Genomic DNA, 13,883 nt, shown 5'->3' on the forward strand with positions numbered 1-13,883 from the left:
CCCCGGGTGACCCAGCCCTCCGGCGGGACCCGAGCTGGGGTTCTAGGGTTCAGGGGGCGAAGGAGGCTCCCCGGAGGTGCCAGACCGGGGCGAGTTGGTCGGCGCTGGCAACCAACCCAGTGCAGCCCACGGCGGCGGCACCAGCCAGCGCAGCGGCGAGCAGCAGCAGGGACCGCGCCTCCGGTAGGCCAGGCTTAGGGACCTGCGGGCGAGAGGGCGGGTCAGCCCGCGCCCCCGGGCCGCGGCACGCCCACGCCCACGCCCACGCGCCTGCCTGCGCCGCCCCCGCCCCCCGAGTGCTGGGATTGGCTGTTCTTCTCCGAACTCCTCATTGGCTGCTTCCTCGCCACGTCGATTGGCGGCCGGAGCACCCACCCTGCCCGCGGCCGGCCCAGCCCCGCAGAGGTGCAGCGAAGCAGAGGCGGCTCCGGGCGCGTGCGGCGCGCCGCGGCCGGCGGGCGTGAGCAGCCGACGTACCCTGGCAGGGAGCAGCAGGTGGCGGCGGTGCATGGGGCCTGACCCCACCAGCGGGCATTGGCCCAGAGCCACGGCCGGGGGGCCATCTAGCTGGAGAGAGAAGGGACAGGTGACCCGATCGGAGCCCAGCCGGGCCGGCAGCCCTTGCCGGGGTTGGGAGGAGAGACAGCGAGGGAGTCGAGGTGGGGAGAGAATCTCGGGAGATCCCGCAAGGGATCCGGTGAGCGGCCTCAGCTGAAGGAAATCTAGTAGCCGAGCGGTGGGTGGCCACTGCGTGGAACCCCTAAGAGGCAGGGTGTGCCCAAATCTGGACGGGGAGATGGGATGTACAGGCTCTGCAGAGGGGGCAGCAGGCTTAATGAAGGGGAAAAAGAGGGGTCTTACATGGGAAGGTGGATCCGTGGCCCGGGGTGTGGGGGCCCCCGTGACAGCTGGAAGGAGAAGAGAGAGGCGTAGGGCGCGTGGAGGGACGGAGGTGGTGCGGCGTGCCCCAGCCTGGGCCCCTGGCCCTCCCCAGGCGACCTCACACCGCAAGCCCACCGCCCAGGCCCCAGGGAGAGGACGCGGACAGGAGACTCGCCTGCAGCTCCCTCGGCCTGCAGCAGCTCCACCTGCTCCCGCAGCTGCTGGATGTGCGCCTCCAGGTCCCGGTTCCTTGCCTGGGCCTCGCGGAGTTGACTGCGGAAGGTAAGGACATGAGCCCTGGGGATCCCCACGGGGGAGAAAGGTGTGGACAGGCCAGGCGCCCGCCCCAGCAGACCTGGCGAAGTTCTGGTTGGCAATGCGGATGGCCTCCAGCTCCTGGCTCAGGCTCGCCGGGGTAGACACCTCCTCCTCCCGAGCCTCCTGGAGGTCCCCTGGCATCACCTCCGCCTCCTCCACCACCGGGATGGCCACCTGGATGACCTCCGGAACCGCCTCCTGAATGGCCTTGGGAATGGTCTCCAGAACTGCGGCTTTGGCCTGCTCTCGGGGCGCAGGCTGAGGGCTGCCTGTGGCGTCTGCAGCGCTGGACACCTGCGCATAGGCCCAGGCCTGGCGTCCGCGCCCGTCCCCAGGCCTTCCTGGAATTCCCACAGCTCCTGCAATGATCCAGTCCCCTCCCTCCCTCACCCCAGCCCGGTCCCCCACTCTCTGGCCTTCAGGCAGCTCCCTTCGCTGCCTCCTTCCGAAGGGCTCTCTGGACACCTCGGTGAAGGCTGCTGCCCAGCCTGTCATCTAGCCCCCGTGGCTCAGGCGGAGGCCTGCTGCCCACGCCGTTTGGCTGCTTTCCTACCGGCCTCTCCAGCCGCCCCCGCCGTCCACCCCAGCAAGAACAGGCCGACTTCACTACCCTCCCTCCAGGCTCAGGAGCACACCAGCTGGTTCCAGCTCAGCCTTGACCCTTGGGGTTCTTTCTGTTGACTCCCAGGCACCTGCCTTCCCCTTTTAAGCCGCATGTAGGGTCCCCCCTAACACACACTCACTCCCTGCCCTGCCGAAGTAACTTAGGTTTTTGTCTCCTGTGGAATAAGCGCTCACAGGGCTTGGCAGTCTGCGGCCTGCCCCGGGAGCCCTGGCCTTTTCTCCTGGACTCGCCCTGACCGACCCTCTCCTCCACGGACTCACTGGCTCCTCCACAGGGGACACCATGGGCTCCAGGCTGGGCGTCTGCCCAGGTGGCTCAGGCATGGGCTCGGCCTCAGGCTGGACCTCCAGTTCCATGGGCGCAGAGCCTGGGAGCTCATCATCCCTGGGAGAGGCAGAGGGTGAGCGAACGAGAGCCAGCCCCACCCCCCACCCCAGAGAGGCTGTGACTCCCTGGGGCTCCAGCCAGCAGGCCCTGGGCAGCCAGACCTAGGCCACGGCTTGAGGAGGGAATGGGGCACAGATTTCCTCTTGTCAGGGCAAGGCCTGCCCTGGCCGCAGAACCCAAGGTGCCGCCTTCTCTGCACCTGCTGTGGGAATGTAGGATCCAGACACTATGTTCTGGGGCCCATTTCCTCTAATCCATGTGACCTTTGCAGACCCCTCTCCGTAGGCCCTCAGGACAGCGAGGGGGACCAAGTGAAGGAAACCCCACTCAGCTCTGGCCCTCTCCAATACAGCCTTAAGACCGAGTCCCAAGCCTGACTCCAGATACCAGCACACCCCCTCACCTCCACGGCTGGAGGGAGACACTGTTCTGGGGCTGAGATCACAGCCCCCCGGCAACCCAGCCACCTCCCATGGAAATGTGTCTCAAGGACCTGACGCTGGAGAACAGGTGCCTGCAGGAGCACCCCGCGGGGGGCCTCCCGAGGAGGGTGAACCTGAGCCCTGCTGAGGACACTGGCCAGGATCCTCTCACAGTTCAAGGAGAGAAATGGCGCCGGCAGTCCTTGTCCGGGGCGGAACAGGTGGGCATCCAGCCTGCTCAGCTACCAGGAGGGCACAGCCGCAGGGCGCCGCTCCCTTGCCCAGTCGTCTCTAATTTATTTGTGACACGTGAGCTACCATTTGTGTAATTAATGTCTTAAAAGGCTTTGTGCTTCCATGAGTGATTCAGTGAATTTGTATTCTCTCAACATTAACTTAAAAAGTCTCTGCTTCTCACTTCCTAAGGTTCTGAGGACTCATCACGGTACTGAAGCCTCAGTGGGAAGATTCTGAAAGACCAAATCTGGAGTTCTGAGGTTTTACACTTACGTCGAAAGTCTCAGATATTCGGGTCTGAGATTCTTAAGGTCTGACTGCTCTGAACTGAAGGTCTTTGGCCTCAAGTCCATAAACTCCAAGTTTCATCCTACAATTCTATGGGGCTCAGATGTGCCCCACAGAGGTGGGGACCCCTGAGCACGTGCCCAGAGCTTCTGGGGGCCACAACCCATGCACACAGGGCAGCACTTACCAGAGGGCCATGCAGGAGTAAGAGAAGCCCACGAAAGGCAGGTGCACCCCCAGCGGCATGCCTTCCTGCATATCTGACAGTGTCTCCTGCACGAGGGAAGCGCGGGCTGGAGGTGACCAGGCCTGGACCCCACCTCTTCCAGGCTTGGCTGACATGCTCCCCACCAGCCTAGCTTGGGTGCTATCTAAAGTGGCCCCACTATCACTTTTCTTATTGAATCCTGCTGCTGCAGGGCCCTAGCCCAGTATGTTTAGACATCTCTGGACGGCGGGTGGATGCTGGTGGGGGCCAGGGATGTGAGCTGGTGTGTGCTTCCCCAGCCGTGCCCAACCTAAGGGAACCCAGGCTGAGTGGGTACTCGGACAGTTTGACCAGCACTTGAGAGCGAGAATGACCTAAGGAAGAGAGCTACTTCTTTCCTCTCATCTTTCCAGGTTTCAGCCCAGATTGCCCCCTCCTCCAGGAAGTCCTCCAGGACCTTCCATTGAGGGCTTCCACTGAGGACAAGTCTGTCCCCCACTGCATTGTGAGTCTAGGTCACTGCTGTGTTCCCAGCCCAGGGAAGACACACAGCAGGTGCCCTAGGGAAGGAAGGTTTTCAGAACTCCTTTCAGTCCCCCTGCAGGTGGGGACTATTGACTCCGACTTTATACAGGTGGGGTGGAGGTGGGGGAGACCCTCTGCTGAACAGGAATTGTAGGTACCTACCCCGCCCCCGCTCACCATGGCAGTGAGCCCGTCCTCCACCAAATCAAAGTTGCATGTGTCCGTGGCACCTTCGAAATCCGGTGTAAAGGGGGGGACGCTGTCTCGGAGACTGTCCCAGTCGAGGCCAAAGAAAAAGGGATGCTTCCGGAAATCATCTGCGCCTTGCCGGCCCAGCCGTGTCTCCGGGGGACACAGTAGCCGCTGGATGAGGTCACGTGCCTCTTCTGGGACCCCTGCGTCGGCCAGCGGTAGAGACAGGTGCTCCTGATCGGAAAGCGAGGGATGCTGACCTGGGAATGCACGTGCCTGGAGAAACTGGGGTTCCTGGAGCCACCCTCACCTTATAGTGCACGATTTTGCCGTAGGTCTCTGCCTTGGAGTCGGCATAGAAGGGCGTCTGGCCGTAGAACATTTCGTAGGCGAACACACCTAGGGCCCACCAGTCACACTCGGCCCCGTAACAGCCTGTCCCGGGCCCGCCGCCCACTGCCTGCAGGATCTCGGGGGACAAGTAGTCCGGGGTGCCCACAGCCACCAGCGACCGCACCTGAGCCAACAGGACCAAAGCTGGGCTTGGCCCCACCCCCCAACTTTGGTCACACCCCTTCCCCCCCACCACCACAGCCCGGGGACTTATTCCCCCACCTGCACAGACTAACCCTGCCCACGATGCCACATCTGGGTCCCCTCCTCTTCCTTGCCCCTCCAAACCGAGTCCTGCTCCCACACTGGAGGTGCCCGTGCCTCAGCCCCAACCCCACACCGCGCCTCCTGGTCCCGCCTGCTCCACGCCTCACTGGCGGTCCCCGGGTGGGCACGCCAGCTCACCGTTCCGTCGGCGCGCAGTTTGAGGCAGGAGCCGAAATCCGCCAAGCGGATGTGGCCGCAGCAGTCCAGCAGGATGTTGTCGGGCTTGATGTCCCTGCGCAGAGCCCGGAGGGAGGCGGGGTGGGAGGAGGGACGCTGCGCCCACCCCTCACGGGCTCCACCCCGACAGGCCACCCTTCAGGCCCCTCCCGCCCGCCCGCCCGCGAGACCGTCCTTCCTCCAAGTCCACCCCTCCAGGTGCCTCACCTAGGGTTTGCCCCCTGCGGGGAGTCCACAGTTTTCAACCCCATTCCTCAGGTCCCCGTGGGCCCCAACCCACGCGGCCCCTGTCTAGCCCTGCCCCTCGCCCCGCAGCGCCCACCTGTGCACATAGCCCAGTCGGTGCACCGAGTCTATGGCCAAGACAATCTCCGCCAGGTAGAAGCGCGCCATCTCGGCCGGAATCCGCTCCCCGAACTTGCTCAGCAGCGTTAGCAGGTCCCCGCCCACGCAGTACTCCATGACCAGGTACTGGGAGGGGGCGTGTCACTGTGGGGTCGATAGGCCCCCTCGGCGCCCAAAGCTGATAGCGGGAAACTCCCAGAGATGCCCCATCCCTGGGCAGGGACTCGCAGCCCAGTCCAAGAGCACGGAAGAGCTCTCCAGAGCAAAATCAGAGATCCACCCCCAAAGAAGCCCCGTTCTCGCGGGGTACCACAGGAGGGGGCACTCCCAGAGTCAGAGAAAGAGGATCGGAAACCCCCAGGTGCCAGAGGACTGAGCCGGGCAGGAGCGTCCTACCAGTGACCCCTCATGTAGACTAGTCTATTCCACTCCAGATACGAGACTCCCCGATGACAGCGGCATCTGTACACAGCCCCCCCGGAACGGCCAGGGAAGAGCCGAAAGGGACATCTCCCCTCCCGGTCCGAGGCAGGAGGCAGGAGCCCACATCCGCCGGAGGCAGCTCCTGCACCCTAGACCCTCATCCCCCAGCCCCACCCCCTGCCCGCTTCCTTCATTGCCAGCTTGGGGGTACTTTCCTAGGACCCCAGGGGCTCACCAGGTAATTTTCGTCCTGAAAGGCGAAGTGCAGCTGCGTGATCCAGCGCCGGTCCCCGTTCACCAACACGTCCCTCTCTTCCCGGAAGCAAGACACCTGGGGGGCACCCGGAGGCCTAAGAGGGTAGGTCAGGGGCGGGGTCCTGGGCGCCCTGCACATTCACACCTGGCCCTCACCTCGCCTCTCTTCAGCATGTCCCACTTATTCATGATCTTCATGGCGTACACCTGACCCGTCTGCTTCATCTTCACCACCGCTACCTGGAGGCCAAAACAGGGTGACCGCCGCGGAGGTGGAGGCGGTGGGCCCAGCTTTCGCGGGGGTAGGATACCACCCCTAGCTCCGCCCAGAAGTGGCCCCGCCCGTCGACCGCAAGCCCCGCCCCAACCCGACGGTTCTAAACTCATTCATCAATTTCGAGAGCCCCGCCCCAAACCCTTAAGTCCCGCCCACTGCTAGTGAAGTTGCGTCTCCGCCCACCGAGGCGCTCAGGACTCACCTCACTGAAAGCCCCGCGTCCGATCACCTTCAGAATCTCAAAGTCATCCCTCTGCAGTCGGGCCTCCTTAAGCCTCGCCGCGATGGGGTCCACTGGGGCGGGGAGGTGAGAAGCAAGGGTCACCCGGACTGACTGATGCCAGAGGGGAAGTCCTACGTTCTGCGCTGCCGCCGCTCTCCTGCCCCTCCGTTTCTCCTTAGGACTGATGGCCTCTCCGGGCTCCCAGCACTGACAGTGTGAGGTCCTGGTCACCCAAAACTGCCCCACCGCAAAGCCAGGTGGGATGCCTTGAAGTCCCTTTCTAGGACAGGGACTGGGCCAGATGACTCTGGGGTACAGGCCCGGGGAGGGGTATCAAGTCTGCAGGAGGAAGGCCCAGAAGAACAGGAGAAGAAATGGGGGCCCCCATTGTAAGAGCCCCCCATTGCCTGTGACAGTGAGCCTAACCCACCCCCCCAATCTCATCTTATGCTGCCCACAGCAAGTGAAGTTTCATCCAGTGCTTCAGGGTTCCAATGTGGGTAGCCTTGGACCACACTTTGGGAAACTACCCACACTTTGGTGGAAATGGAGGTGGTCCAGTGGGAACAGAAGAGGGAAACAAAGGATAAGTTGGGGCCCGGCTCTGGGGCTCTGTTCAAGAGGTGTCTCTGTCCCCTGACCCTGGGCTGGGGGCTTTATCATTACCCCTTTCTGCAGGTGGGGATCATGGCAGACACCTAGCTAGGAATGTTAAGAGGATGGGCTTGGGAAGTGGGGAGTTGGGGGGAGAAAGGACACTCAGGGACCTGGGGAGGGGGAGGCCTGGACCCCCAGGGGTTGGAAGAACCTGGGATCCTAGGAGGCAAGATGGAGAGAGGAAAGGGGGCAGATAGGAATGAGGGGAGACAGTGGGTGGAGAAGACAAGCCCCCATGGGATTGGGGTTCAGGGAGAGTGGGCCAGCAGGGAAGCATCAGCCCTGGCCCCGGGATGGGGGAGGGAGGAGAGAGCAGAGACATTGAGCCCTTTTAAGGCAGTGGGAACCGGGCCCCCTCCCCCTCCCAGGACGCCTGCAGGGGAGGGGCCGCAGGATGCTGCCAGGCCAGAAAAGGAGAGCTCTTTAAGGGACAGCCAGACCCCTGCCCCCACCAGGTCTCAGTTTACCCAGTGCTCCCAACTTCATCCCCAGCGGCAAGGGGGCTGGGAGAGTTGACAAGGCTGGGGGAGTGGGGAGAAGGTCCTTGGAGAGGCTGAGTGGTCAGGCCCTGGGCCTCCACCTTTCCATCTTCAAAATGGGAGCAGGGACCTGCAGGGCCTTAGTCAGAGGGCCTTAAGGAAAGAGGGAGAAGGTAGAGACAGGGAGCTCTCTGGGTAGAGAGACAAGGCCACATGTCACCCAAGACCACGAGCAAGCCACACAGGGGCAGGGCAGTGGGGGTGCCAGAGACACCCCGAGCCCAGTGGAGCTGGAGTCCTGGCCAGGAGCGTGTGGGGGCAGCCAGGTCCAGGGGCTGAAATCTAGCATTTTCCCTCCAAACTTGTCTCCAGGGGCTGACTGGGCCAGAAGGGACTGGACGTGGCTGGAGAGCTGGAAGGTTGGAGCCTGAGAACAGGGCCTGGTGTCACAGCTATCTCAGGCCCACTAGTAGTGACGGACAGTGGGGGCACCGGTTGCTTCCCGTTTCTCCTCCACAGGGGTGGTGCGGGAGAGGGCCGGGCCGCCGGAGCCACCCTGCCCTCCCCGCGCCTGGCGCCTGTTGGGCCAGCTGGAGAGGCTGGTGCGGAACACCTGCTTGTCGGCTGCGCCCCTGGCAGCTGCCCCACGCTGTCCCTCCCTGCTTGCCCCGTGCTCTGGGAAACCAGTGGGGAGGCCTCTTTGGTGGGGGGACTCAGAGGGCCCCCTAATGTCTCCAAGCCTCAACTGGGCAGAGGGTGCAGGGAACTCTGGGTCTGGTCCCGCCCGGCCGGGCTCCCAGCTCTGGCTCTGAGCATGGCTGCCCTGGTCTCCGTGACCCCTCTCTGCCCTGCCAGGGTGGCACAGGGGAAGGGGTGAGCCACCCTGAGAACCAGGCCCCAGCTCAGGACACCTGCAGGGGCGGCTCTCCCTATGTCCATTCTGGCCCCACTGGTCAGTCCTTATGCCCAGCCTTGTTGCCTTGGTCCCCACACCACCCCCTCAATCTGGGGGAGCCCATGCAGGCAGGTACTCACCCCACTGCAAGAAGTCGGCCACGTACTTGTCCTGGGCCAGATCCGAGGCGCCCAGCTCCTGGTGGACGCCCAGGAGCAGGTCGAGCAGGGGCTCCAGCCCCAGGAAGCCGGGGTCCAGCACCAGCTGCCGGAGCCGCCGCAGCCGCACCTCGGCTGACATGTCGGCCAGGCAGCACCATGGCCCCTCCCGGGCCGGCGTGGGTCCTCCCGTCACGGGCCCTGGCAGGCCGGGTCCAGACCCACGGGCCCTGCTCTCATGTCTGCCTGTCTCTGGCCGTCCCCAGCCTCTCTGGGCACCTCTGCTGGCTGCCGGGACCTCCTCTCCCAGTCCCCACCCCTCCGCCGGCCTCCTCCCGCCTCCCGGTCTTAACCCCTAACAAGCCAGGCCCCCCAACTCCCTCCTCCCAGGGCCCCTCAGTGTGATGGGGGTGGAGAATCTCCACTCGCACCCCTCCATGCACCCCTCCATAAAAAGGCGAAGCCAGGAGAAAAGCTACAGGTGTGACAGATGACAAAGATGAGCCCTCCCATTCCCCAGAGGGGGCCAATCGAGGTTGAGTGCTAACACCCCTCCCAGCCCTGAACGTGGGGGGAGGAGAAAGGGGTGAGGCCTGGCATGGGGAGCAGTGGCCAGGACGGCTTCACGGGTGACTCAGCCGCGGGTTCAGGCTTCCGAGGGTTTAAATTTAGCCCGCAGGCCCTCTGCTCTGCGTGACCTTTTTTTGGCAGGAGGTGGGGAAGGGGTGGTGAGAGAAGGGAGGCCCTCAGGAGCCAGGGTGACCGCTAGCCAAAGCCTGGGGGAGGCAGGGAGCCCCCAAAATAGCTCCCTGCCCCTGGCGGCATAGCCACATTCCTGCCCCAGCTAGGATTAGAACCAGAAACATTTCGGGGGGTGGAGGGTGGTGTGGGGAACCACTCCCAGCGCCTCTGGAGCCAGCCCGGAGGGCTGTGCGTTCCTTCCGGGTGGACCCGGAGGGTCCCAGTGTCTCCAGCCAGCTCTGGACACCTGGGTCCAACAGTCTGCTCAGACTCGGGGTCTGCCTAGGGGACCCCATCTGGACAGGTCCCCAATTTGGGTAATTGGGGCACTTTCAAAAACGCGAACTCCAGCTCAGGACTTTGAGAGGGGCCCTGGCAGCCCTCTTCCCTCTAGAGCTGGGGGCCCTTGGGACACTGCTCTGGCCAAAGGGCCACTGGGGCTGGTGGGTGCCCAGCCGTGGGCTGCCCCTCCCCCTACTTGTTCCCTACCAAGAGGAGGTGTGGAGGGGCTGACTGGGGGAGGCGGTGCCCGGTGTCCGCTGGGCTCCTGCGTGCTGAGAAGTGCGCACGCGCCCTCCACGCCTCTGCAGAGCCAACAGAGACGCGGTGAAAACAGGGAACTTTAGTATAAATAAAAGGTCCTGGGGCCAGGGAGGGCCCCGAGGGGCTTCCATAATTTAACACTCTTCAAACGCACAAACAATAGCAGGGTGGCCAGTCCGGCCACTGGACACTGCAGGGGTCTCCCGAAGCGACCAGCCACATGCTGGGGACAGGGAAGAGCTAACACTGATGTTTCCGAGGAGGGGGTCGTCGTACTTGGCAGTGGGTGGGGACAAGGCTGAGGCCACAAGAGCCCCTCCACCCCCAGGTCTGGGCAGAGGGATTCCCTCTGCCCCCCAGGTCTGTGCAGGGCGGGGCGGAGCAGTCTCGTTAGTCTTGTTAATAGCTGATCCGTGAAGTCCGCAGGGAGGGTTACAGCCAGGCGCCTTCACACCACTGTGCCGCCGGGGGAGTTGCCTGGCTGGGAGGAGATGCCCTGGGGAGAGGAGAGGGGAGGGTTAGCGGCCACGTGGCGGGGCCCACCCGGGTCCCTGCGGCTGCTGCCACCTTGGTGTTGCCCTTGGGGCCGCCCCGGACCCCCAGACCGAGGCCCCTCCTCCAGGCGCAGGGCTCAGCCGGCACCTACAGATGAGGATGAAAGGAAAGGCCTCAGGTGGTCCTGAGCAGGGGTGGGTGAGGTGAAGGTGGGGGCACAGGGAGAGACTGGTCCCATCTGACTGGGGGTCCTGAGACTCTGGTGGGGCGTAGGGGGCCGTAACTTAGGCCAGTCCTACCTCTACCACTGACTCGCTGGGTGACCTGGGCCAGCTTCCTTCCCCTGTCTGGGCCTCGGTCTCCTCGTCTGTGAACTAGCGAGATAGAGGGGTTCTCCTTCAGGAACGGCCCCGCACTCCATGACCCCGCACTCCTGCTTTGGAGGTGCTGCATCTTGCTCCAGTTCTGGGGACCCTGCCGCCCCCAAGGCACCCTTCCAAGGCACCGCCTGAGGCCCTGGGCTCCAGCACCCTAGGCACCTCCACCAGAGCCGAGCAGCCGAGCCAGCGAGACCACAGCTCCCAGTTCACCAGGGGCCTGGCCTGTGCGCGCCTGCGGGACGGGTCCGGCCCCTGCGGCCACCCTGGGGCGGGTGCAGCCCCTCACCCTGTGCTCAGGGGAGAGCAGCTGTGAATGGCCCAGGGCTGCACCGAAAAACCCCGGCTTGGGCCGGCAGGGCTGGAGCTCTCACTGGGCCTGATACTCAGGCTGGACAACCCAGGGCCACACTAGACCCCAGGGCCTAAACCTTCAGGAAGCATCACCATTTGAAAACCCCACGTCTGGCTTCAAGGGACAAGCTGTGAGACGGTGGCTGGACCCCCTCAGCCGCCGGGCCTCTCCCACCCCACCCTCTCAGCTGCCGTCCCCCAGGGCTCCAGCCTGTGGCTCGGAGTCCAGGGCCGCCCCGAGGCGAGGGCCTGGCAGGGAGCCCAGGGGGCCGCGGCCACTCACCGCCTTGCCCGGCCGGGCCCAGGTGCAGATGAGGCCCTCCTGGCAGGCGGTGATGATGCAGTCCTCCAGGAAGAGGAGGACCGTGAGCCGCTCCTGGGCAATCTTCTTACACACCAGGGGCTCGAGCAGCGGCACCTCGTGGATGCGTGGGCACAACGCGGTGCCCAGCACCTTGGCGGGGTCCAGGCGGCTGCGGGGGGTGGGGCCGCCGGGCTTGTCGCCGCCGCCGCCCCGGCTGATGTTGCCCAGGCTGTGGTAGCGCTTATGCTCCTTCTCCGCCCCCCGGTCCCGCCGCTCCTGCAGCGTGAGCGTGGCGAAGCGGCCGACGCCAAAAGGCGTGCCAGGCTCTGGGGTGGCGCCGGGGCCACCTGCCTTGCCGCTGCCCGCGGGGTGTGGAAGGCTGTTGGAGCGAGACAGGGAGCGGGGCAGGGGGCCGGGGCCGGGCTCGGCCCCCCGGGAGCTGCTGCCAGGGGCCGGGGGCGTGGTGCCAGGCGTGCCGGGGAGGGTGCGGGTGCGAGCCAGCGGCGGGTGCGGGTAGAGCACGTCTTCTGTGAGGTCCCACAGGCAGAACTGCGTGTCCTGGCCGGCCGAGCCGAAGCGGTAGGTGATGGAGCCGGCCTTGGGCAGCGGGGAAAGTGGGGCACCCCCGCCTGAGCCTGTGCCCCCCGCCTCAGGCTCCTCCTCCTCCTCCTCCTCCTCGCCACTCCGGTCCCCATCGCCGCTGGCTGCTGAGGCCTCCTCGGCCCTCGTGGTGTAGGGGTCGAAGGCCACAGCATTGACCCAGGACTTGTGGCCGTGGCCGCGGGCCACCACGCGGCCCTCCGTGAAGGACCACACGGTGACCAGGTCATCCTCGCCGCCCGTCACGACGTAGCGCCCGTCGGGGCTCCAGCACACGCACAGCAGGCCCCCAAAGTAGCTCTTCATGAGCCCGCGCAGGAGCATGGAGTCGAAGTGAAAGACACGCAGGCAGCCGTCCTGGCTCACGCAGGCCAGGTGGCGGCCGTCGGGCGAGAAGGCGAACTCGTTGAGGGGCCCCTCGCCCACTGCCCACTTGGCCAGCGGGTTGCGGGGCGCCTTGCTCTTGGCAGCGTAGACGGCGAAGCCCTCGCCCTGCTTCAGCAGGCTGTACTGCGGCGGGGCCGAGGCGCACGGGTGGCTGACGTTGTACAGGTACAGGTGGCCGCTGGCGTGGGAAGCCAGGAACAGGCTCTCCGACTGAGGCAGCCACTTCAGGTAGGTCACCTTGGTCTTGTCGATCAGCCGCTGCCGGGGAGACAGAGGGTTGGGAGAAGGCTCCGCACCCCTGGGACCTGCTCTCCCCAAACCGTCCCCGAGGCCGGCCCTCCAGGACACAAGCGCCCCACGACGGCGCCGGCCGCAGGGCTGCGGGCCAGAGGTGGGACTGGACAGCAGGGCCGAGCTCCAGGGCTGGGAGGAGGGGGCATTTCTAGGACGTGTGCGCCAAGAGCGCACCCGCCCGTGCCCCTCTGCTCGTCTTCCTCACCCTCACAGCCTTCCACAGCCCGGGGAGCTGGCCTCTTCTCACCCACCCCCTCAACCCCCTGCAGCGGCCACTGGCGCCCCAGCTCCGCTCTCTGCTCGGTGGCACCAGAGACACTCGCCCCGCCAACATGGCGGCTCCAGCAGCGGGCCAGGCCAGCGCAGCCCTGAAGCCCTCGGGCCGCAGCCACTCTTCACAAAGAACCAGGTGCTTGCCAACCACGGAAGTCGCCTCTCATTCTTGGGAGAACTGAGAGAAGGACCCCACTGTTTCTGTTCGGGGGTCACACGAGTCTTCTTCCCCGGCTCACAAGCCTGACACGACGCCCAGTCACTCGCGGGGACACTCCTGCTAGTCGCCCCTCAACAAGCAGCCGCCCCGCCTCACCGCCTCTGCTTCCTGCATCAGAGCTCCCGTCTGAGCTCCTCCTCCACTCAGGACGTGCTGCCGCCAGCTTTCCCCACCTCCCTCAGTCTTACCTCCACTGTCACCTCCTAACGAGGAGCTCCCTAACCACGTCTGCAGCCTTGCGAAGCACTGCCGGGCTGGCGTTCTCGCCTCTGCCCTCACACAGCACAGCGCCCACAGGCCTGCCAGCGTCTGCCCGGCCAGAGCCGCTGCCAGAGGTAGGCCTCATCCCTGCGGCTGTTCAGAGCTGCTGTCTTCGGTACACAGAACCCTCTCCATGCTCCCTAAAGGTTCAGTGAATGGGGCCTCCCTGGTGACTTGGGGTGAAGTCCACTAGTTTGATCCCCGGCCAGCGTGACCCACAGGGCGCAGACCTCTCCTGCCTCCCTGCTGCTCCCCCCAGCAGTGTGTATTTCAGTCAGTCGGCCTGTTCTGCTCCCCATTGTCTCTGGTGAGCCCTCTCACACCCCACCCCCACATCTCTAGCTTGTACCCTACTTTTTATATGCATAAAACTTAAAAAAAAAAAAAAAAAAGAGGTTCAG

The 13,883-nt window shown here is 64.8% G+C and overlaps 2 protein-coding genes across 10 annotated transcripts; both read right to left on the bottom strand.

The window, feature by feature from the left end:
- Positions 1-6: 6 nt before the first annotated feature.
- DMPK (dystrophia myotonica-protein kinase) lies at positions 7-8,846 on the bottom strand. Of its 9 annotated transcripts, none has more exons than XM_012733764.1 (15): positions 8,616-8,846; positions 6,424-6,515; positions 6,101-6,184; positions 5,925-6,020; positions 5,244-5,392; positions 4,883-4,976; positions 4,395-4,601; positions 4,055-4,318; positions 3,347-3,432; positions 2,086-2,209; positions 1,238-1,494; positions 1,058-1,155; positions 862-908; positions 478-563; positions 7-202 (listed from the first exon to the last, which is right to left on the bottom strand). In XM_012733764.1, exons 1-15 carry the CDS (start codon positions 8,773-8,775, stop codon positions 43-45), a joined length of 2,004 nt encoding a protein of 667 aa, XP_012589218.1. In that variant the 5' UTR covers positions 8,776-8,846; the 3' UTR covers positions 7-42. The 9 variants fall into 9 exon arrangements, with proteins under 9 accessions (XP_012589218.1, XP_012589219.1, XP_012589220.1 ...); XM_012733765.1 differs by having other exon boundaries at positions 478-567; XM_012733766.1 differs by lacking the exon at positions 478-563.
- Positions 8,847-10,021: 1,175 nt separating this feature from the next.
- Positions 10,022-12,469, bottom strand: DMWD (dystrophia myotonica, WD repeat containing). The gene is made up of 2 exons (XM_012733830.1): positions 11,427-12,469; positions 10,022-10,413 (listed from the first exon to the last, which is right to left on the bottom strand). The coding sequence occupies exons 1-2, from the start codon at positions 12,369-12,371 to the stop codon at positions 10,366-10,368; spliced, it is 993 nt and encodes a 330-aa protein (XP_012589284.1). The 5' UTR covers positions 12,372-12,469; the 3' UTR covers positions 10,022-10,365.
- Between the last annotated feature and the right edge of the window lie 1,414 nt (positions 12,470-13,883).

Source organism: Condylura cristata, unplaced genomic scaffold (assembly GCF_000260355.1).
Source record: "Condylura cristata isolate star-nosed mole 26May11 unplaced genomic scaffold, ConCri1.0 scaffold00041, whole genome shotgun sequence".
Taxonomy (NCBI): Eukaryota; Metazoa; Chordata; class Mammalia; order Eulipotyphla; family Talpidae; genus Condylura; species Condylura cristata.

Coding starts and splice junctions, on each gene's coding strand:
- DMPK (XM_012733758.1), bottom strand. CDS start 8,775: ATGTCAGCCGAGGTGCGGCTGCGGCGGCTCCGGCAGCTGGTGCTGGAC. Junction 5,393..5,924: donor TTCAGGACGAAAATTACCTG/GTGAGCCCCTGG, acceptor GCCCCCTCCCAG/TACCTGGTCATGGAGTACTG. Junction 4,602..4,882: donor AACTGCGCGCCGACGGAACG/GTGAGCTGGCGT, acceptor CTGTTGGCTCAG/GTGCGGTCGCTGGTGGCTGT.
- DMWD (XM_012733830.1), bottom strand. CDS start 12,371: ATGCTCCTGCGCGGGCTCATGAAGAGCTACTTTGGGGGCCTGCTGTGC. Junction 10,414..11,426: donor GGGCCCGGCCGGGCAAGGCG/GTGAGTGGCCGC, acceptor TCCTCTCCCCAG/GGCATCTCCTCCCAGCCAGG.